The 23,826-nt window shown below is 36.9% G+C and overlaps 1 protein-coding gene across 11 annotated transcripts in view; it reads left to right on the top strand.

The window, feature by feature from the left end:
* The window catches only part of SCMH1 (Scm polycomb group protein homolog 1), a 145,183-nt gene that overhangs the window by 3,089 nt on the left and 118,268 nt on the right, over window positions 1-23,826 (top strand). For 9 of the 11 annotated variants that reach the window (XM_019737146.3, XM_074334515.2, XM_019737138.3 and 6 more), the window contains one exon: window positions 23,180-23,260. In XM_019737146.3, coding sequence (XP_019592705.1) covers window positions 23,236-23,260 — 25 coding nt within the window. In that variant the 5' untranslated portion in view covers window positions 23,180-23,235. Of the gene's footprint in view, window positions 1-23,179; window positions 23,261-23,826 lie in introns of those variants that run through there. The other 2 variants (XM_019737142.3, XM_074334516.2) reach the window with 2 other exon arrangements.

The following is a 23,826-nucleotide window of genomic DNA, read 5'->3' as shown; positions in this document are numbered from 1 at the left end:
GAGTAAGTCAGGCAAAGATGAGTAAAAAGTGTGCTTCAAACAGAGAACACAGCTTGAGGAAAGGCATCAATGTGAGAAAAGGAATGGCTTGCAAGAGAACCACAAGCAGTTTGGGACTGCTAAGAAAATACAGTGAAGACGCGCGTGGTAAATTGTGAGGCTGGAAATACAAGCAGAGGCCTTAGGTGGGCCTTATATGCATAAGTATCTTGAAATTAATTCAGTGAATGATTTTTTAAAACTCACCAAAAGGCTTTTATCAGACATGGTTGAAGAACATTTTTAAAATGTAGTCATGGGGATAAGGAGAAAGGAACGATGGCTTTATGATTGATTGGCTGTGCAGATGAGAGGATGAGCAGTCAGCGTGATGCTAAGGGTTTTGGTTTGGATCACTAGGGATTGTGGGGACGTTCACTGAGACAGGAAACACTGGATAGTGAGTTCAGTTTTGGACTTGAAGATTTTATGATGTCTTAAGTTAGCTCCATGAGCAAATGTGGTGGAAGCAAACTAGAAAAAAAGGAGGTTATGGTCAGAAAGGGGAATATTAAATTAGAAGGAAGTTAAATGGTCTGATCTGGAGCTGTTCTAGACGACAGCTAGGGCTCTGTGTGTGGGTACCCAGGTGAAGGTCAGGGAAGCTGAGTATGACAAGGAACTATGGTATTTAATGAGTCTTCTGTGCAGATAGTGAAGTGCTGTGGGATGCTGGAATGTAGGAAACAGAGGAAGATTGTGACCCAGGTGCAGTGAATATAGGGGATTAATGAGAAGGATGGTGGATGACAGATGAGGAGAAGGGTAGAGAGCAATCCAGCCAGATGGTATAAACCTCAAAGGAGGAGGAGTTTTTAAACACGAGAGTGGAAAAGTAATGAATTTTGACTTTTCCTTCCTGGAAGCAAGCTTCTGATCTCTTCATCTTTATTCAGGACTCATATTAATCATTCTGTTTGCTCTGAAGAGTCTGTTCTTAGACTTTGGAAAGTAGGAGGGCAAATACTCTATATCAAATCCTTTCTGCTAATGCTTAGTGACAAAAGCAATGGAGGTTTTTTCCTGATGATCAATGAGTGGCTAGGAAACAATCAGATCTACCTAGGCTCTGTCACTGGCCTTAGGACTGTAAGCAGATTGTTTAACTTCTGTGACTTTCATTGTCCTTATCTGTAAAAAATAAATTCCTATTTCATAGAGTGTCCCAAAGATTACATGAAAGTGTGTGTGTGTGTGTGTGTGTGTGTATATATATACATATATACACACACACACATATATATACATATATACATATATATATATATATATATATATATATGAACTAGAAAAGCAGTTGGCATTTCATAGATGCAAAGTAGATGTTCTCTTCCAAATACCTTTAAGGGACCTCAGCTCTGCTGGCAGATAGGAAATTTTTTTCTTTCTTTACCTAAGTTATATGGCAATAAGTACTCTAAAGGAGGTAATAGTAAAGTGAGGTAGGAATTCAGAGGGAGGAGCCATCATTTTAAACATTTGGAAACAAGGTTAGGCATCAACACTCAAGATGAATTTCATTTGGGCCTTGGAGAATAAATTTCAGTAGATTAAATAATTTAGGGGAAGATGCAAAGTGGGGAAAGTATAAGATATGTTTGTTAAAAATGGGTAGTTGCCACAGGTGTGAGTATTGTATTTGTGTAAGTCAGTCGTTTGAGATGTGGCTGGAGAGATGAGTTGGGCCATAGTATTAAAGACCTGCAGCTATGGAGTTTGGACTTGACTCTAGATAGTCCAGGTTCTGGAGAGGTACAGATTGGACATCTTCTTTCCCTACCTCAGTTTCCTATCCGTAGAATTTATAACCATTAATTCAGAAACTTTGGATTCGTGTTTGAAATAAACCAAGTAAGAAATTTCACATTGAAATTAAGTTCCTCTGTAGGCCAATTTAAGTTTAAAAAAAAAAGTGCTAAAATGTGTTTTGTAGTTGTAATTTAATTTTGCAATAACCTTGTTTGGTAGATAGGCTTAGTGGAGTTAAGGAACATATAAGATCTCTGGTAGAAAGTGACTAAAAATGGTCCGATTTCAAATTCTGTCTTTTTTATACTGATTTAGATTTGAAGAGAAGTCTGGGCTCCTCAATATCACTAAATATTAATAATATAACCCAGGGCTGGTCACCTTGCCTCTCTGATCCTCAGTTCCCTCCTTTATAAAACGAGGGAAGGCGTAGGTAGGTGTAAGGTTTAACTAAGAGAGATGTGTAAAGCACTTAACATAATGGTTGCATGCTAGGTACTCAAATGTCGGCCCCCTCCCTCCAAATCTGTAAATGAACGAATTTAACCACACCATTGCAAAGGCCTTAGTGCTAACTCCCTAGCTACCAGGGAATTGCAAGAACTAATTATTTTGATAAACTTACTGCCATATTAACCCAGCAGATCGTATCATCTGTTATCTTTGCCCGAGACCTCTAATCCGTCTCCTGCTATGCTGTTATTCCCGTGCTGTTTCAGCTTCCTCTTCCTCTCTCCCAACCCTGCTTGCAGTGAGCTCCCTCTCAAACCTTTCCACTCGTTCTCTGGAACTCCTACACTGTTAACCATTTTACTGGATGTTTTTGTGTGTGTTCGGCTTAAATGGAAGCCAGGCTCTCTCCTTAGCCGTGGAGGGCAATATGCTTTGGGTGCAGCTCATGCTCCCGCACCACTGCTGTGCAAAAGGAGAGAGAGAAGGATGACTAGTTTTTTACATCCCACTATTCTAGGTCATTATCTCCAAATCTTAAAATCCCTGTGCTCTCTGGCACAAAGGCTCTACCACTCTCGTCTTCTTTTGTATAGATCTTTTGTCTTATTTAGGACGGAGCACACACAGTCTTCTTTTTTTCAACTTAATTTCTGCCTTCATCCTGAGTAAGTTCAATACTCATATGGAAGATTATTTCTCCAACACAGTGGCCTCTTCTGTGATCATTTTTTTTAGGAAATCAATTCCCATAGTCACACCATAGGCCTTATTCTCGCCCAGAAATGGCGCACTTCTGAAATTATGAATGAAGACATACAGCTTTGTGCAAAATTTCTCCTTTTACCTGACCTTTGTCCCCACGAGGCCTGTTTTTTTGACCTCATCAAAGCCTATCTCTATTTTCTTCCCTATCTATTTTCTTAGTCTACCACTTACTTCATTCTCTCTTTTGCTGTTATCCTCCATTCCTTTGTTCCGTTGTCCTGTCCTGTCTGGGTAAAATCCCAAACTAAACCTCTTTCTTCTTGTGTATTATAGGCACATCTCTAAGTGTTTTGTTATTTCTTATAATTGCTTTACACTCATGCTTATGTAGAATTTCCTTTGGGGCATTCAAACATCATGGAAATAAAGTCTATTTTAGTCATTATGTCCTGTAAAGTGTAGCAGAAAACATGAGAACCAGTATACTTGTTCTTGGAGATATTTGAAAAGAGAGTACACAACCATTTATCTTAGATGATTTAGAATTTTAAACTTCTAACTCTGATTTTTTGGTCCTCTGTCTTAGCTCCAGTTATCTCAAGGGACTGCCGGAAAGTCTCCAAACCAGATTAAATTTATTTCTTTAAAAATAAATGAATTTAAAAAATAAATTTGGGAATATAAAAGTTTATAAAGCCAAATAGGCGTAGAGGGTCACAATTCCAAAACTAGGGAATATAGGAACTTAAAAATGTTGTCTAATTTATGTGTATTCAGTTTTTCACTCATTCATTCCGCAGATACTGATGTCTTCTAACTGCTAGACACTGTACTATGTATAGAGAGAAAGATGAATGCGTAATTTTAAAAATGCAAATGCAGGCCACAGAATTAAAAAATATATTTGTGGCATATATAATAGCTAAATATTACTATCTGTAATAACAAAGGATTCCTACACATAGATTAGAAAAAGATCAATCAATAGAAAAATGACAAGACATGAAAGAGGCAACTTAAATGTTTATTAGTAATTAAACATTACTAATTTACCAGTAATTTGTTATAGGCTAATTAAAGCTCTAATGAGATGTCATTTCACACCTATTAGATTGGCGAAAATTAAGAATCTGATAATACCAAATATTGGTGGGAATGGGGAATTAAGGGAACTCTTTGACACTGTTGATGGGAATACAAGTTGCAAAGCCATGGTGAAGAAAACTAGTCAATATCTATTAGAAGTAAGATGCACCTAGCCTACTATTCAACACTTTTACTCCTAGGTGAATACCCTTTAGAAACTCTCCAATGTATGCATAAAGAGACATGCAAAAATATTCATACAACATTATTATGAGTATAGCAGAAAATCCAAACTAGTCCAAATGTCTATCAATAAAAGAATGAAAATATTGTGGTATATTTACCTAATGGAATTGCATACAATAATGAGAATGAATGAATGAACTAGCTCTATATAGTAAGGTGGGTGAATCTCACAAGAAATGCATGGTAATGATATATATCAGTTAAGGGTAGTGTGTATCTCTGAAGGGTAGGGTGGGGAGAAGAGACTGGTAATAATGCTGGGAAGGGCACACGGGGTGTTAATTGTATTGATAAATATTTTTTCAGTTAGTTTGTGGCTATATGGGTGTTATTCATTATTCTTTATACCTTTTTACATATTTGAAGTATTGTATATGCATGTTTGAGGAATAATTGCATATAGTTCTTGTTATGAGTATAATGCAGGGAAAGGGGGTAGCAGAAATATAAAGAGATGTTATTAGGGTAAATCATGCAAAATTTTTGTCTTTATAGGTCTAAAATTGTTTAATACAGGCAATTTGAAGTGGCTCAACCTCATTCAATCATATATAACAAGTATTCTCATTGAAATATATTCAGCGTACTTTGGGAACACAAAGAAATTGACTACCAAGGCAGAAGGATGGAGATAATCTTTGGAAAGGCTCCAGAGAGAGAGAGAGAGAATGACATTTAAACTGGATGTTAAAGGTTGAGAAGGAATTTACTAGATAGAGAGTGAGGAGAAGAAAGAGGGCCTTCCAGATAGAAATAAAGACCCCTTTGAATGGATGGAATCCCCCAGCGGGAGTATGTGGAGGTCAGAGAAATGCAGTTGAGGAAGAGACTAAGATTGGGAACAAAAATAACAGCAAATATCTGTATAGCATTTACTATACAATTTTATATACATAAAAACTGATAATCCCAGGTGGGGAAATAGGCACTTAAGTAATCTGTCCAAGATCACAGGGTTAACAAGTGGTAGAACCAGGATTTGAACTCTGGTATTCTATTATAGGCCCAACGTCTATACTCTTGGCTAATAAGCTATATTCTGAATCACTACTTTATAAGCAAAATCAGGAGTAAGTGGTGTTTTGAATGCCAAGGGAAAACAGTTAAGTTTCAAAAAGGAAGGACGAGTCAGCAATGAAAGTTCCTAAGGACATAGAGTAGGAATACTACAAAGAGACCATTGGGTAACAACAACCAAAAAGTCATGCTCTTAGGTACAGTAAGGGATACCAAGATAATAAAGATGTGGATATCTCAGAATAGTACTGATTCAATTTACTGAATTGGCCCACCAGTTCGTTGGGCCAATGATTATAATTCCATTTAATTATAGAGAAGATGGAGCCAGGGAAACTATTCAAAATAGATCCTCACTATATTTAAGTATTTGATATATCAACACAAGTGGAAGAATTTTAATCCTCTGCTGTCTATATTTATTTTAGTTTCTCTAAAATGCTAACTAGGATTAATATTGACAATTTTGTTTATTCTGTATGTTCTGGTTTTAATAAAGATAGAACATAGGCTGTTGTTGATTTAGTATGTTTCAGAATTGGATGATAGTCTAAAGATCAGTAGTTCTCCAGTATTTTATAGGCAAGAAGGTGAAAGAGACCCTCTAAGCAGCATGATATGTGGAAAGATGGCTTGGTGGTTGAGTCCCAATTCAGTCCCCATCTGCCATTCACTGGCCGTGTGACTTAGGCAAGAGGGGGTTGCAGCAGCTAATCACTAAGATTTCTTCCAACTCTCAAATTCTGTGACTATTAGGTCAATTAGTCAGTGAAGAAACCAAGGTCTAAAAAAGGGACGTGGTTTGTCCAAAGTCATAAAAACTGGAGTTTGATTTTCTTGACTCTTCTTCAAGAAATCTGATGGAAGAATCATCAACCACTTGAGTGGCTACTATATGTCAGGCACTCATTAACTACTTAAAAAAACATAAAGGTACGTGAAATTGCTTCAGAATTTATTCACTATAAAAGTAAACAGCATCTTCTATGTTTGTTTGTTTATACATATCCTGCCTTATTCCAGAATGTATTTAAAGCATACCAATTCTGTGCAACATACCATGCTCAGAAAAGGAATAATATTTTTTGAGTATCTGTCAGACACATTGTAACATGCAAACACATATTGTTCTCATCCACCAGCATGTAGATATTATTAGCTCCATTTTATATATAAAGAAACTGAGATTCAAAGATATCTGCCAAATCATACAATTTATAAGTGAGAGGACTCAGTTTCAGACCCAGACCAGCCTGACATTAACCCTAATGCCCTTTCCATTTCACCATGTACCCTCCCCACAAGCTGTGTTATATAATTCCGAAACTTTACCAGTATAGGAAGCAAGGTTTACTTGTAAGAATTGACTTTGTTTTCTTTTTACTGAATATATCCCATCTCACCAAACAATGTAGGCAAACTGGAAGGATCCTAGAATAGACAAATGAAATACTTTAGTGAATCAGAGACACGATTATTTTTTAATTTGTATGAACAGTTTCCTTGTTAATGTCAGTGCTTATATTTTAATAAATTGCAAAGTTTCTGTACCCTCTCAACCTTTGATGTATGCCTACCTCCTCCTTCTTAATCAAAACATTTGCCGGCGACCTGCTAAGGATACAAAGGTGAGACTAAGACGTGGTTGCTTCCCTCAGTGAGCCAACTATCCAAGAGATAGTTGGGATAAAAATTATTCCGACTTCAGTGGTCTTCCTCCCTCAAATCTATAACTCTAGTCTAATCACAAGAAAAACATCAGACAAGTCCCAGTTGAGGGGCATTCTACAAAATACCTGACAACTGTTCCTCAAAACTACCAAGGTAATCAAACAAGGAAAATATGAGAAACTGTCAGCCAAGAAGAACCTAAGGAGACATGACAACTACATGTAATGTGTTTTCCTGGATGGGGTCCTGGAGCAGAAAAAGGATAGGTAAAAACTGAGGAAATTCTCAATAAAATGTGGACTTTAGTTAATAATGTATCGATATTGGTTCATTAACTGTAACAAATGTACCAGACTAACTTACGATGTTAATAATAGTGGAAGCTGTGCAGGGTACATGGGAACTCTGAACTATCTTTGTAGATTTTCTGTAAATCTAAAATTGTTCTAAAATAAAAGCATATTTTTAAAAAGTTATAATAAAGTTAAAATAATTTTACATGCTATTTCTTTGGGATTTAATTAAAGCACATTTCTTCATAAAATGTTCCCAATTTGGTTGACTCATTTGATGGGACCAACAAGTTACCATCTGTTGATAGATTCATGTGCCAAAGTGTATTCTAGATAGATGTCATGTAAACTTTTTCCACCTCGGGGTCTTACACATGTAGATGACAAAAATATGCCAACTGCTAGTCAACAGAGAGGACTCCGACAAATGTAAAAAATTCTCACTACATAATGTTGCTCGTTAACTGAAAGCACAGTGCAATTATTTGGAAGGATTGTGACTAAGTCCTGAACAAAAATGATTCAGGTCACAAAGGAGTATTATTTTTTTGAGCTGTTTGTGTGACACTAAAAAAAGTGCTACTACCTACCGTGTTTCCCTGAAAATAAGACCTAGCCAGACAGTCAGCTCTAAAGCATCTTTTGGGGCAAAAATTAATATAAAACCCTGTCTTATTTTACTATAATATGAGACCGGGTATGGTATGATATGATATGATATGATATGATATGATATGATATGATATGATATGATACCGGGTCTTATAATTTTTGCTCCTAAAGACGCATTAGAGCTGATGGTACAGCTAGGTCTTATTTTCGGGGAAACACGGTATCACCACCGTGCATGAGTGTCAGTTGGATGTTTTTACTGCAAATGCTTTATGAGATTAGTATGATTATTGGAATGAGGTCAATTTAGAAGTCTTGGATTTAGTTTTAAGAAAAAACTTCGAGAACTCAATTAATCACAGTGTATAGTTCTACTAAGTATATCTTCATCATCAGTTTTAGTTGTACCTACATTTGAAGGAAACCACTCACAGAAATCTTTCTGTAAATATTTAATGACCCTAGATGTTCTCTCACAGAAAGCTTAGGACATATTACTAAACAAATACCAGTAGAGTTTGCAATTCTCTTGCTTCAGTATTGGCCCAAAACCTACTCTTCAAACTCCCCAACTCTTAGCCTTCAGATTTCCACAACACTCAATTACTTAATGCAACTTTGCGTAATGAATAAACCAAAATTGGTTGTTTGGGCTGAATTCTATTAACTGCCTTACCAACAAATAGATTCTTTCTATGCCGACCCTGACACTGACACTTCCATGTCAAAGTTGTCTTCCTGAGAACTGCTAGTTGAATTTGGTGAAATGTTAGGTAATGGTTTTTGGGCTTCTTTATTCTCAGTACTAACAGTTTTCTTTTAATTTGTTAAATCCCCTAATGATGGCATATAAATAAATCATTAGGCTGAAAAGAGAAATGTCAACTAATTTCCTGGTGTTTTCTTATCATTTATTAATGAAAATCAATATTTAAGTGTCTAATACAGTAAATGTTTACATTGTAAGTACTCAATACCTGTTAGTTAAATTCAAATTTGAATTAATGGACTATTTTTATTGTTCCTAATTTTTGTGTGTGTGTTCCTTTACCTTATATTGAGAGGGAACTGTATTTTACACTAACTGTATTTTGGAAATAGCTTTGTTGTCTGATGGATTGGGGTTTAAATCCCATGTCTGCCGCCTCTGATCTACAAAAAAGATCCTTAGATTATTTCATTGATCAGGCAGGTTCAGCAGTCCTGATGTATTTTAAGTTTTGCCTTTTCTACAAATTAAAAGAATACAGATCCTGGAAGGCAAAGCAGCATCTTAAACTTTTAGTGCCCACTGTATACCATGGTGGTTTCTGGTACAGTGGTGGACTCATAGTATGTTTTAAATAAATGTTGTATTGTCCTTCCTCTGTATTACTGGGAAATAACAACTGCCGTTTCATATACTGTGGGCTCCTCAACCAGACTTGTTGAATGTTAGTTAAACTTTAGCCTAAGCTAGTATTTCCCCAATTTGTCTGATCGTCTGGAACACATATTAAGAAATAACAAGTGCAGACCTATTAAAATCCCAATGGCATTCTTTTCAGAATAAGAACAACTAATCCTAAAATTTATATGGAATCCCAAAGACTGTGAATAGCCAAAGAAATCTTGAGAAACAACAAAGTGGGAGGTATCATGATCCCTGACACCAAACTATACTATAAAGCTACAGTAATCGAAACAGCATGGTACTGGCATGAAAACACATATAGATCAATGGAATAGGATAGAGAGCCAGAAATAAATCTTCCATTATATGGTCAGTTCTATGTCAGGTATCGGTGAGATTCTAGTATGGTCTATCCTGGAAAAAAAAGTCTCTCCGTCCCTGGACCTGAAAATAAGTTATCTGCTTCTAAGATACAATAGTAGGACAGGCATAGGAAAGATATTTCCATTACAAAAGGGAGAAAATTGAAGGACTAAAAGGATCACTATTCTAAAGCAAATTCGTAACCCACCCAGCAGGGCAAATTTTATTCAATCTCAAGACCTGGGGAAAGTCCTCTGTGGCTCCATGCTCTGTCCTCTGGCCTTCTGGGGCAGCCGCACCCTTTTCCCAACAGGGTCCCATTGGCCCAGGGATTTGCATCTGTGGTGCTGCCCTTGGTGTTATTCTTCCTTCACTTTTTCCCCCTCTCCCTTCTAGTCTAGGCTGGCAGCCCGTTGGCTGGTATGAAATCCTCCAAACCTTGTCAGTCTCCCATGCAATTCATGGGGTCCAAACCATCTTACAAGAGGGATCCTCCACACATCTTTTCTAGATAAATACACTCACACACACACACACACACACACACACACACACGTATACATATATGTATGTGTATACATATATATGAGGTGTGATCACAAAATACAGTGAATGTTAAAATGTATTATAGTAAAACACATTGCCATTAATCCCCCTTAAAATACTCCCCCTTGCTTCGAACACACTTATCCCATTCTTGCCACTTTCTAAAGCAGCTCTGGAAGTCCTCTTTCGTGCGTGTCTTTAGTTGCCCTGTCATGGCTGTCTTGATGTCTTGAATCATTTTGACTTTGGGGAAGAGCCAGAAGTCTCATGGTGCCAGATTGAGTGAATAAGGTGGATGAGGACACAGCGTAATGTTTTTATTTGACAGAAATTGCCATATACCAGAAGCGATGTGTGACACGGAGTGTTGTCATGATGGAGGATGAAGTAAAGACTATATATAGTATATATGTATGTACATATAAAATCATGTCTCTATTCCTAGCTTCTGTGATGGTTGTATCCATGAGTCAGGCAAATGATTGTCCAGCCACACCCTTGACCCTGTTTCCAGAACACACGGATAGGCAGAGAATTTTCCAAATTATTAAGAGCTGGTTCCTTTTTTGTTTAACAATTTGTTCTTCAATTTATCTTTTCTCATATTTTACTATAAGCACCAAGGACAAACTAGACCACATTTCAACACTTTGCTTAGAAATCTCCTCAACTAAATATCCAAATTCATCACTTACAAGTTCACACAATGGTTGAACACAATTCAGACAAGTTTTCTGCCACTATAATAAGAATTGTCTTTCCTCTAGTGTCAAATAACATGTTCATTACTTCCTCCTAAGGCCTCACTAGAAGCACCTTTAATGCACCTATTTCTACCAACTGTCTCTTCCAGGCAATATTTCTCTACCAATTCCAAAGCCACTTCCTCATTTTCAAGTATTTATTAGAGCAGCACTCCACTCTCAGCAGTACCAAAATCTGTATTAGTTTCCATGGGCTTCCAGAGCTGGAAGAGGCAAGGCAGGATCTTCTCCTGCAGACTTCAGAGAGAGCATCACCCTGCCAACACCTTTATTCCAGACTTCTACCTCTGAAACTGTGAGAAGATAAATTGCTGTTGTTTATTACATCCAGTTTACCGCGTTTTGTTATGGCAGCTGTAAGAAGCCAAAAAGGGTGTTACCTGGATACAGTGAAAGACAGTATGTGTATCTCCCTGTATCTAGAGGGTTTCCTGGCATTTTTCTTTCTCTCTTTTAAACCATGTTTGTGTCTAGTTGCACTATAAAGTTTATTTTCGTTATGTCAACAGCTGATCGTTTGGCTTTATCTCAGAAGAGCAACCTTAAATCATTGGTGGGTATGCTTTGGTACCAAGAAGTCCTCAAACGTTTGGAGGGGTGAGGGCTTTAGTTTTACAGACAGACCTTCCTTCTGCCGGAATGCCTCGTACTGGTTCTTGGTTTCCTCCTCATGCATACTGTTGTGACACTGGAAGCAAGACGAGCGCCAGTGGCACTTCAGTCAGCCCTTCGGTAGGCAGTTGACCCATAAATGATGAACTATATAATGAGTCCTTTATCATTGCTTCTACTGGACATCTGTGTTGTTCAGTTATTTTTCAAGAATATATTCTTTGCCTGTCCTAATGAGGACTTATATTTTGGGGGGTTCCCCTTAGTGCCAGTCAGTGTTTGCAGGTCTCTTAGAAGATACTCTACAAATATTGCTTTGCTTTGAAGACGGCTTATCCATGGCACTGCTAGTGAGAGACTAGTTCTAGTGATAAATAAGAGATGTTTGTTGCCAGGGCTGTCATTTCAATTTATCTTGCTTGCGCTGAGCTCATTAAAAATTGCCACAGTGGTAATATGAAAGTAATGAACCTTCTGGAGCCCAGCTGGGGCACAGAGTGCTCGCAGGACCTTCAGGGCAGCTGCCGTTCTTATACGTGGCTCAGTTAAAGGACTTTGGGTTCTTTTCCCCCTTTGAAACTGTATATTTTGCAAAATCCAAATCCTTTTTTAACACTTGTGTACTTTCTAAGTGAGTGTATTTGATTTCAACTCAACAAAAATGTACCTGATGCCTGCTACTGTCAGGCAGTATATTAGACCCTAGGGTTGTAAAGATGACTAAGACATCCCGTGGGGCTTCACTGTCAAATAGGGAGGGAGGGAGATAAATAATTGTAATACAGTATTTAAATGCTATGAGTATGAACCAGATATCAATATAGCACAGAAGAGGAAATGATTAGGGAAAAGAGCTAAGAAGGCTGAGGATACATTGATTTCTGAGTTAAATTTTGAAGCATGAGTTGTAAGTTGACGAGTGTATGATGGTAAAAGGAACTTCATTACAGAGGAGCTGAGGGCTGTAGGTCATTTAGACTAACTTAGGGCTAGAGGTAAAGAGAAGGAGAAGATGGGTAGACGAGGCGGAGAAGTAGTCGGGCCAAACTTTAAAGGGTTTATAGGTTTTGAAGGGCTGTATATGCAATGCCAGGACTGGTGAGTTTCGTTCTGTTGGCTACATGACTGTTGAAGGATTTGAAACAGAGGCAACGTGAGTGACTGCTTATTTTTGAAGGATTACTCTGGTTGCCATACACATAATGGGATGGAACTAGGAGAGACCAATCAGAAGGCTAGTGATTAGCTTTGTGGAAGCAAGTAGTAACAGCATGGTATACTGCAGAGAGCATGACCTGCATTGTTTCAAATCCCAGTTCAACCACCTAACTCTCTAATTGAAATTTCCTCATCAGTGAAATGGGAATAATAGTAATTTCTCACTGGATATTATGGATAACCATATGAAATATATACGTAGAATTGCTCCCAAGAGCTGATATAAATGTTAGCTGTTAACATTTCAACTTCCTTTTTTGTTGGGTTTTAGGTAACTTATAACCAAGTTGAGGATTTTTAAGAAGTACTTTCACTTTCCTTCTACCACTCTGTCTCAATAAAACAAATCAGAAAGTTGACAAATGTTTTATATTCACATTAAGATCCATATTTTAGGATTTTCCAAACATTTAAAAAATAACTAAAGCTTTTTCCTTTGGACACCCTGCCAGACTCTCAGTTGGAGAATCACGCTTAGCATCTTTTTTGAGTCAGTGGTGCAATAGGAAAAGACTGGAACCCTAGCTCCACAAATATAGCTCCATTTAGATGATATTTTTCAGAAATTCTTCAAAGTTTCTGATTCTTTGATGGTACTCTTCCCTGTTTTCCAGTGCTGCTATGTAGCTGTGTACTTTCTCATATTTTTAAAATCTTCTTTTGTCATCTCAATACATGTCTTTTTTTAATTAAAGTTTGTTGGTTTGACAATTGTTAGTAAAGTTACATAGATTTCAGGTGTATAATTCTGTATTACATCATCTATAAATCCCATTGTGTGTTCACCACCCAGAGTCAGTTCTCCTTCCATCACCATATAATTTGATCACCGTTAGCCTCATCTACCACCCCCCCACACCTCTTACCCTCTGGTAACCACTAAACTATTGTCTGTGTCTATGAGTTTTTGTTTCTCATTTGTTTGTCTTGTTCTCTTGTTGTTTTTGCTTTATATATCACATATCAGTGAAATCCTATTGTTCTTAACTTTTTCTATCTGATTTATTTCACTCAGCATAATAATCTCAAGATCCAGCCATGTTGTCGCAAATGGTACTATTTCATCTTTTCTTACAGCCGAATAGTATTCTATTGTGTATATATACCACAACTTCTTTATCCAATCATCTATTGAAGGACACTTTGGTTGTTTCCATGTCTTGGCCACTGTAAATAAAGCTGCAATGAACGTTGAAGCGCATGTGTCTTTATGGACAAATGTTTTCAGATTTTTGGGCTAGATACCAGGAGAGGGATTGCTGGGTCGTATGGTAATTCTACTCTTAATTGTTTGAGGAACCTCCACCCTGCCTTCCATAACGGCTGCACCCATCTGCAAGTGCATCTCTTTTAAATGAGTTTTAATCAGATAGAATTTGCCTTTGTGTTATGTGGATTTCTTTAATAAGTTGTGAGGACTGTATGCAGAAAAGTCTTTGAAAAGCTAAATTATATTCTCTCTTGTCATCCTCTCATTACCTTTATGTAATGATCCTGTCAGATTTGAGAGTAATTTACAGATAAAGGACCCAGCTTGTTTTTGTTTCATTTTAAGAGATTTTCCATAACTTTTTCTCTCTCAGAAATCATCTAAGTCTAAATTACAAACCATCCAAATATATTCTTTTTTAAATTCAGAAAATAGTCACGTTGCTCTGGTCATGTAGTTTTTGAATTTTATTCCTTTTTTTTCTTAATGATGAGCATTTATTCGTTTCATTCAAAAATACTTATTGAGTGCCTCCTCTATACCAGGCACTATTCCCAGTGCTGGAGGAGACAACTAAATAGACAAGGAAAATATTAAATGGTGCTAACTGCTGTGGAGAATTAAGTGTGGTATGATAAGAGAGACTCTAGGTGACGAGATTGAGTGGTCAGGGAAGGGTTCTTTGAGGAAGTGACTTATTTTTATTTATTTCAGGTGTGCAAAACAATGCAATACTTAGACATTTCACCCCTCACAAAGTGATAACCCCCCTGCCCCAATCTATTGCCCCTCTGACATCATATATATCTATTACAATTCCATTGACTCTATTCCCTATGCTGTACTCCATATCCCATGACTATGTATATTAAATTATAGTTGACATACAGTATTATTCAGCTTCAGGTGTGCAGTGCAGTGGTCAAACATCTGAACCATCCATGAAGTGGTCTCCCTAATAAGACATGTGCCCATCTGACACCCTACAAAATCTTTACAACATTATTGATTATATTCCCCAAACTGTCTTTCATATCCCCGTGGCAATACTGTAGTTACCAATTTATGCTAATCCCTTCCCCTTCTCCCTCATCCCCACCCCCCACCCTTCTAGCAACCATCAATTTTGAGGAGGTGACATTTAAGCTAAGACCTGAATGATAAGCCAGTCATACGAATATGAGGTGGAGCATTCCAGGTAGTGTAAAGGCCCTAAAGTAATAAGGAGTTGGCGTGCATGAGGAGCAGAGACGGCCAGTGTGGCTGGAGCTAAGTGAATAGATGAGAGTGGTAGGGGGAGGTCTGGTGGAGGTCGTGGGGATCAGATCATGCATGATGTGGGTCAGGTAAGGTACTTGGGTTTAATTTTAAGTGCTGTGGGGAGCCTTCAGAAGATTTTAAGGCGGAGGAGGTGACATGAGCTAATTTACATTAACATATAATCAAGATAGGAACATCTAATACAGTCAGCCAATGCTGAGAGCCTCTAACCAAACATAGGCAAAAGATTGCATTTACTCCTAGGGCGTACTATTATAAGTAGCCCAGTTTTCCAGGAAAAACCCTAAGCCTCAGAAACAAGAAATGGGCCAAATTACCTTGCTTTGAATCCCAGCTCCACCATTTACTAATGGTATAACTTTGGGCAAATTATAAGATCTCTCTGCACTGGTTTCCTTATCAATAAAATGAAGATAATAATAGTACCCACCTTACAGTGTTGTGAGAATTGAACAATTTAGTACAAGTAAAATGCGTAGAACAATGCTTGGCATATACCGTGTTTCCCCGAAAAATAAGACCTAACCGGAAAAGAAGCCCTAGCATGATTTTTCAGGATGACATCCCCTGAACATAAGCCCTAATGCATCTTTTGGAGCAAAAATTAATATAAGACCCAGTCTTATTTTTGGGGAAACACGATAGTAAGTACTTAACATTTAATTTTATTATTTCCTCAAGATATGGGTTAACACAATACCACGTGTCTAGTGTGACTTAAGTACTAAATTGTAAATCTTATTTAATTTTAACTAAATTTAGAAATTGATCCTTTATACAGTTATTAGGAAATTTTAAGTATGTTTTAAATAACGATATATAAATCTTTTTCAACTGTAAATTTTATGACATTTGAATCACGTATCTGATAAAAACTTAGCATCTGAATTGAGATAAGCTATAATTGTAAATACACACTGGATTTTGAAGACTTAATGTAAAAATGTGTTTTCATTGACTTTTAAAATAACATTTCAATATATTGTGTTAAATAAAATGCATTATTAAAATAATTTTTACTTGTTTTCTTTTAAAAAATGTGACTACTAGAGAACTTAAAATGACATGAGTGGCGTAAATTATATTTCTGTTGGATGACACTCCTCTAGATGCTGGGGCTGAGGAAGGTCAGTGGAAGAAGCATATGGACTGGGGAGGTGCTTTTTCCAACGGCACAAACACACCTGGAGATTCCAAAACACCTTCACCCAGTGGCGCCTCCCTCCCTATCAAATTAACCCTACCTCTTACCTTCTGGCTGAAAATCAGTGCCTTTAATGAGCCTGCCCCCACTGATTAGGAGTGTTTTGTATTCTTCAGGTGTGTCATGGTGGGAAAAAAGTATGCATCACTGCTCTGTGTGAAAGAGCGTTGCGCAGGTTAGACACTTATCAATGATTTTAATGAAATAACTATCTGGAGTTCTCTGAACTAGTACTACCATATAAAATTGTTCTCTAAAATAAAGTCTACCACTAATCCTGGTCCAATGAACCTGAGACTTAAAATGAGGAAGAATTAAAGTAGATCTTAAATAAGGGATAAAGTCCTGGTTCAAAAGCTGAGGAAGTTGAGAAAGGCATCTTGTGTCCTAAAGGCTAAATTTCTGGGATACAAAACCAAACAAAAAACTCAGAAAGCCAAGCAACCATAAACTTGTCTCTGACGTGAAACTAAACATATGTTTTTTTCTTCTCATGCGTCTTGATGCGTGCTGTTATATACAAAGGCTTTTGACTTTTTAAAAGAGGCTTTATTCTCAAGTTAGCACAAAGAAGATTCCTAGTAAACACTCTTAGCAAATAGTACTACTCTTCTGTTTTAGCTGTTTGGCATGCTTATATATTCTTTCTGTATCACCCCCAAATAATTTTTTTAAATCTATAATATGTCTTAACTTTATACCACTCAAAGATTATTCCATGCCCTCTCAATAAAATCAGTTTCTAGAGAAGAAAGCCCTTTCCTTAGATTGCTGTACTGTTTTGGTTTCACAGAAAACATTTCACTGGAAGCCCCTTTGTAGTCTCTGGCCTTCCCGTTACAATGAAGAAAGAGGTAGTCTCAAAGTTTCCCAACCAGAAATGATTGTCAGAGCAATTGCCTGAGTAGCTGATATCACTTGATAAATTTCCCTTATTTCCATAACAACAGGATTTTCTGTGAAGCCTTAAAATCAGACACTTGATGTGGATGATGAGGAAACAGGCATGCAGCTAGTTTGTAGTACATATGGACCTGCCTGGGAAAGCATTATAGAGTTCTAACCGCCTGGTTTTTAGGTGAAGAATCAGAAGCCCTGAGGAAGTGACTACTGAGTGACAAAGAATGAACCAGGCCAAGGTTAGGTCTAAGTTGCATCTCAGTTTCTTGGTACAGAGAAACCATGATTGTTTCGGGTTTGTAAGTCTGTGAGATTCCTGAAGACCATGGATAATGCCAAGGATTCGTAACTCACCTTTTTTAGGCTAAGAACTTGAGACTGTGTGTGTGTGTGTGTGTGTGTGTGTGTGTGTGTGTGTGCGTGCGCGGTGGGGGGATTACAAAATGGCTTATAGATGTGGCTCTGTCAGTGAACCCAAATCACTTTATGTACCTGTCTCCCGTGGCCTAAGCAGGTGAGGATTTCATCTATTCTCAGCGCTCTCTGTCTAAGGAGGTAATTTTCTGTACAGGACTCTATCCTATCAGACCCTAATAGATCTCTAGTAGTTGTGGCATAGACATCTTTCAAAGGTCTGTTTGGACAGTGTGAACAGATAAAAAAATGATAAAGGGGTTATTGGTCTCTTATGGGTCCCCAAAGCCATATGAGTCTGACCTAAGATTTTAATTTTGTCACCATGAAAAGCTTTTATTAAGTGGCTTCGTCTGCAGATGGTGGCATGCATTCAAATCTTCACTCCAGAAAACCTTGGGGAAGTAAGTCACTTAGAAGCTTAATGTTCTGGAGAGTTACAGGTTTGTTTCATTCATTACACATTAAACATTTATTTAAAATAATCATTCTAGTTGGAAATTATTCTAAAATGGATTGCACCCTTCTTCCTTCTTTTTAATTTAGTGTGTTGAGCCTCATTTAACCTTTTGTTAGTGACTCACATCGTGTGTGTGTAAAGGATACAGAGTTCCATGGGCTTTTAGTAGTCTGATCCTATTTTCCCACAAGCCCATTTTTAGTACATGACTTTTACAGAGTACAGAATATAAGTTCTTTCAGAAATGCATATTGTTGTAAAAATGCCTGGATTTAAGCCTGTGGGTCACAATCAAATAAGATGTTTTTATTTTTTGTTTCTTAAGATAGGGACAATTTGTTTTTTCATTAAAAAAATTTTTTTTTACTATTATTGAGGAATAGTGTGTTTCTCCAGGGCCCATCAGCTCCAAGTCCAGTCGCCATTTTCAATCTTAATTGCAGAGGACGCAGCCCCCCATCCCATGTGGGAATTGAATCAGTAGCCTTGTTGTTGCAAGCTCACGCTCTAACCAACTGAGCTACTCAGCTGCTCCACAAATAATGTTTGAAAGCCACTGCCATAGTTAGCTCCTTCCTGTCGCAATTATCATTTCTTGCATTTGCATAGTACTTGACTATTTGCTAAGCCTCTAAGTCAGGGGTGTCCAAACTTTTTTCAACGTTTTTCACCAAGGGCCATGTGCGGTAAAATATACAAACAGCCGGGCCACTCACTCGAGGTGAAGTACGTATTGCCTCACCTGGTTTATTTAAGTAAACTAAATATATTTTTGGAATTTGCTGCGGGCCAATTAACAATGGATCATGGGCTGCAGTTGGCCCGCGGGCCGCAGTTTGGACACCCCTGCTCTATACATATATATGGCCTATAATAAGTAAACTAGGGGAGGGATTGACTTCATGTTGCTTTTAAACTATATAATAGGCTAGCATATTGGAGCTAAAAGAGCATGAACTTTGAAATTAGGTGATCTTTAATTTTAGCTTTTCTGTTTAGTAGCCATGTGACCTTGGATGCCTTAATTAATCTTGTTTAACTTTAGAACCTCAGCTTCTTTTTTTTTTTAGCTTAAATGGGAAATGCCAGAATTGTTGGGTGCTTTAAATCAAGTAATGAAGGTAAAAATGCCTAGGAGGAGCCCCATGGATGACTCTCACAAACACAATGTTCAGTGGAAGGAAGTGGACATTAAAAAAAGAGTACACGTAACATAATTTTATTTATATAAAGTTTAAAACAGGCAAAACTAATCTACAGTGATGGAAGTCAAGACAATGTTTACTCTTGAGTGAAGTGATTGGGAGAGGATACAAAAGTAGTACTTTGTGTCTTAGTAATGATCTCTTCCTTGGTTTGGAGACACACTGTAAAAGTTCATTGAGCTCCATACTTAGGATTTGTATACCTTTCAGAATGTATATTTTTATACTGTACTGTATATTCTTATTCTTATACTGTAACAAAAAAGTTATTTTAAAGTGCTTATTAGCACAGAACCTAGAGCATAATTATTTCCATAAGTTAACAATATGAAAGTTTATTTAACAAAGTGATTCTAGCCTTTCCTTGTAATCTTTCAATTTCTTTGTTCTGTTATGGTTCTTTGTCTCCTAATTCCAGTTTTATGCCTAGACATGTTTAGTAAATATATACTGATGATAATCCTAACTGGTGTAGTTGAAGAAGTTTAGGTCAGTCAGACAAGGTGAAATTGAATGTCTGACCACTGTGGTCTAGGAGTAAAATCAGGAATGTGATTTTTGATTTGATGCTATTCTCTGATCATTATGTGATTTGATGTTTTGCTTTTTAAGTGGAGATTAAATAGATCTTTTTCTGATTTGTGTAATACAATTTTTTCTTATATTGGGTCAGTTTCATTATTGAATTTTTTCATAGTGGGATATTGGACTTACTCTGTTATTTGTGACACTTTTAGTACATGCCAGTTATCATGTAGTAGGCTTTGAAATGGTCATTATCACACCCGGTAACACCTTATATATTTTTCTTAGTTTCTTGTCGCTGCAAAAGAACCATACTTACTATTTTTGTACTACAAGTATAGAAGTAGAACTTGTGTACTTGGAAATTTATGCAAGATCCTGTTATAAAAAACTTAGAATTGTTGAAAATTCAATTTAAAAAATTGAGAAAGTTATTTCTTTTTCTGCTAGGCAATTTGTGGAATATAAAATAAGTCTATGACAGTCTCTGGCCTCAGGGAGGATAGAAGTATATAAGGAGAGGTTTGTGAGATAGGCAGAAAATGAATTTGTCTACATTTGCTTTTGGTCATTTGGACGTTGGCCTTTGAGAAGTTTCGGATAGAGATACTAGCAAGGCCCGCCCTCCAAACCTCAGAGAGCTGTGGTGGTGACTGTATCTTACGGGTGCCCTGGAGCCGAGGTACAGAGAACTGACTTCATGAGTGGTCAGTACTATGACAAAAAGTTAGGGAGGTGGAGAGGAACCCCCTAGCTGTCAGATACTTATTTATATTAATTCATTAAAATAGATAATGCCATTCCATCCTCAAAATCCCTTTGGAGTAGACACTATTATTTCTGCTGTAAAGACACAGAAATTGAGGCCCAGAGACATTTAGTAACTTGTCTAAGTTTCCACAGCTAGTCCAGAGTTAATATTCAAATCGAAAGCCTATCTGCACCACTTGCTATATACATAAAGAGAGTAATGTTATCCAAAGAAAGGATGTGTTTATCAGAAGATACCAGCTTGGAAACATGCTAAATGGGAGGTCATAAAGAAAGTTGACAGCAGGTTACATCTAGGATTAGCCAGGAAAGGGAATGCTGTTAACTTCAGGAGTTAATTTCTTGAAAGTCCCTCTGAAGCTTTTTGTATTCCTATTGTGAGATGGTTGCATGGGACTGTTAAACCCTGGTGCAAATCTGCCTGTTGCCTGTTTCTTTTCTTTTCTGGTAAAATATACATAACATAAAATCCACCATTTTAACCATTTTAACGTATTAAGTACATTTACAATGTTATGTGACCCTCAACACTATCCATCTTTAGAACTTTTTCATCATCCCAAACAGAGACTCTGAACCCATTAAATCATAACTCTCCATGACTCGCTCTGCTCAGCGCCTGGTAACCTCTGTTCTAATTTCCATCTCTATGAATTTGCATATTCTAGTCACCAAATGTAAGTGGAATCATACAATATTTGACCTTTTGTTTTTGGTTTATTTCACTGAGCATAATGTTTTTAAGATTCATCCATGTTGTAGTAAGTATCAGAATTGCATTCCTTTTTAGAGCTGAATAATATTCCATTGTATGTATATACCGTATTTGTTTATCTGTTCATTTATTTATGGACACTTGGATTGTTTCTACCCTTTGGCTCTTGTGAATAATGCTGCTACAAACAAGTATCTGTTTCAGTTCTTGCTTTCAATTATTTTGGGTATGTACCCAGGAGTGGAGTTGTTAGATCATATGGTAATTCTGTGTTTAACTTTTTGAGATTTTCCACAACAGGTGCACTGTTTTTCATTCCCCTTAGCAATTCTCAAGGGTTCTAATTTCTCCACATCCTCAACAATACTTACTATTTTTGTTTGTTTGTTTGTTTGTTTTTATAATAGCCATCCAAATGGGTGTGAAGTGGTATCTCATTGTGATTTTGATTTGCAGCTCCCTAATGATTAATGATGTTGAGTATATTTTCATTTGCTTATTGGCCCTCTGTACAGATAAATGGAGAAATGTCTATGAAAGTCACTTGGCCATTTATGAGTTGGGTTGTTTAAAGATTTTTTGTTGAATTGTACGAGTTCTTTATGTATAGATATTAATCCCTTATCAGGTATATGACCTGCCAGTGTCCTCTCCCACTCTGTGGGTTGTCTCTTGACCCTCATGATAGTGTCCTTTGATGCACAAATGTTTATTTTAATGAAATCCAGTTTATCTGGGGGTTTTTTTGTAGTTGACTGTGATTTAGATACTATCCAAGAATCATTGTCAAATCCAGTGTCATGAAGATTTTCCCCTATGTTTTCTCATAAAAGTTTTATAATTTTACCTCTTATGTTTAGTTCCTTGATGTATTTTGAGTTAATTTTTGTATATTGTGTAAGGTAAAGTTTCTACTTCATTTGCATATAGGTATCCAGGGTTTCCCATTTGTTGAAAAAAGCATCCTTTTCCCATGAATGGCCTTGGCACCTTTGTTGAAAATTGTTTGACTGTACATGTTAGGGTTTATTTCTGGGCCCTCTGTTCTATTCCATTGGTCTATGTCTGTCCTTATGCCAGTGCCACACTGTTTTAATTACTGTAGCTTTGTAGTAAGTTTTGAAATCAGGAAGCATGAGTCCTCCAACTTTGTCTTTTCATTTTCAAGATTGTTTAAACTATTCAAGGTCCTTTGAAATTCCATATGAATTTTAGGATGGCTTTTTTATATTTCTGCAAAAAACATCATTGTGATTTTGATAGGGATTGCATTGAATCTGTAGATCACTTTGGGTATAATTGTCATCTTAACAGTTTTAGTCTTCTAATTCATGAACATGGGATGTCTTTCTGTTTATTTATGGTTTCTTTAATTTCCTTTAGCAGTGCTTTGTAGTTTTTAGTGTACAATATTTTAGTTCATGTGGCTGTTATATTTTTCACAGTAAATTAATAAATTAACATTCTAGTTTGTCCATCGTTGTTTAATGACCTATAGACCTGCCCTCAAAAAATCTGTTCTGTTTTTAACAGAATCGGGATTCTGAACCCACAAAGCTGAGGGACTGATCCTGGAAATTGAAAACCTAACCAAATTGCTGCCCTTGGGAACCAAGTCTGCGAGTCCAGACTGCTGCTTTCCTCTGATAAAAACTGAATTTCACTGCATGTCTTCTTTGATCTATAGTTGTTCACATTTATAATTTTTTTCTATCTTTTGCTTCTAGATTTCTCCATCCTGCTAAAGAGGAACGATTTCCTATTTGGTATAGCTGATGGTACCATGCAAAAATCAGATCCTCGAAAAGGTCAGAATCTATGTTTATGCATAATAGAGAGTTATCCTCTACTAGGCTGTGTATGAATGTATGTGTTGCAAAAAGTGATTAGAGTGAGTAAAAGAATCTCACCCTTGCCAACTTATCCTGCAATTTTAACAAATCTCATGTATCATTTATACAGCTCTTTATAGTTTGCAAAGAATCGTTCACATAATTATCTCATACTGTCTTTACAGTTATTTTACGAAGTAAGTACTATAGCTATTCCTATTTTATGGAAACAATGAGGGATTAAGAGACTTATTCATGGAATACTATTCGGCGGTAAGAAAAGATGAAATAAGACCATTGGTGACAACATGGATGGATCTTGAGATTATAATGCTAAGCAAAATAAGTCAGACAGAAAAAGCAGAGAACCATATGATTTCACTGATATGTGGTATATAAACCAAAAACAACAAAAGAACAAGACAAACAAATGAGAAACAAAAACTCATAGACACAGACAATAGTTTAGTGGTTACCAGAGGGTAAGAGGTGTGGGGGGGTGGTAGATGAGGCTAACGGTGATCAAATTATATGGTGATGGA

The sequence above is a fragment of the Rhinolophus sinicus genome, chromosome 14 (assembly GCF_057876585.1).
Source record: "Rhinolophus sinicus isolate RSI-liver-muscle chromosome 14, RSI-T2T, whole genome shotgun sequence".
NCBI classification, from domain to species: domain Eukaryota; kingdom Metazoa; phylum Chordata; class Mammalia; order Chiroptera; family Rhinolophidae; genus Rhinolophus; species Rhinolophus sinicus.
The sequence above is the reverse complement of the archived record's forward strand: the minus strand, read 5'-3'. Positions and strand labels throughout refer to the sequence as shown.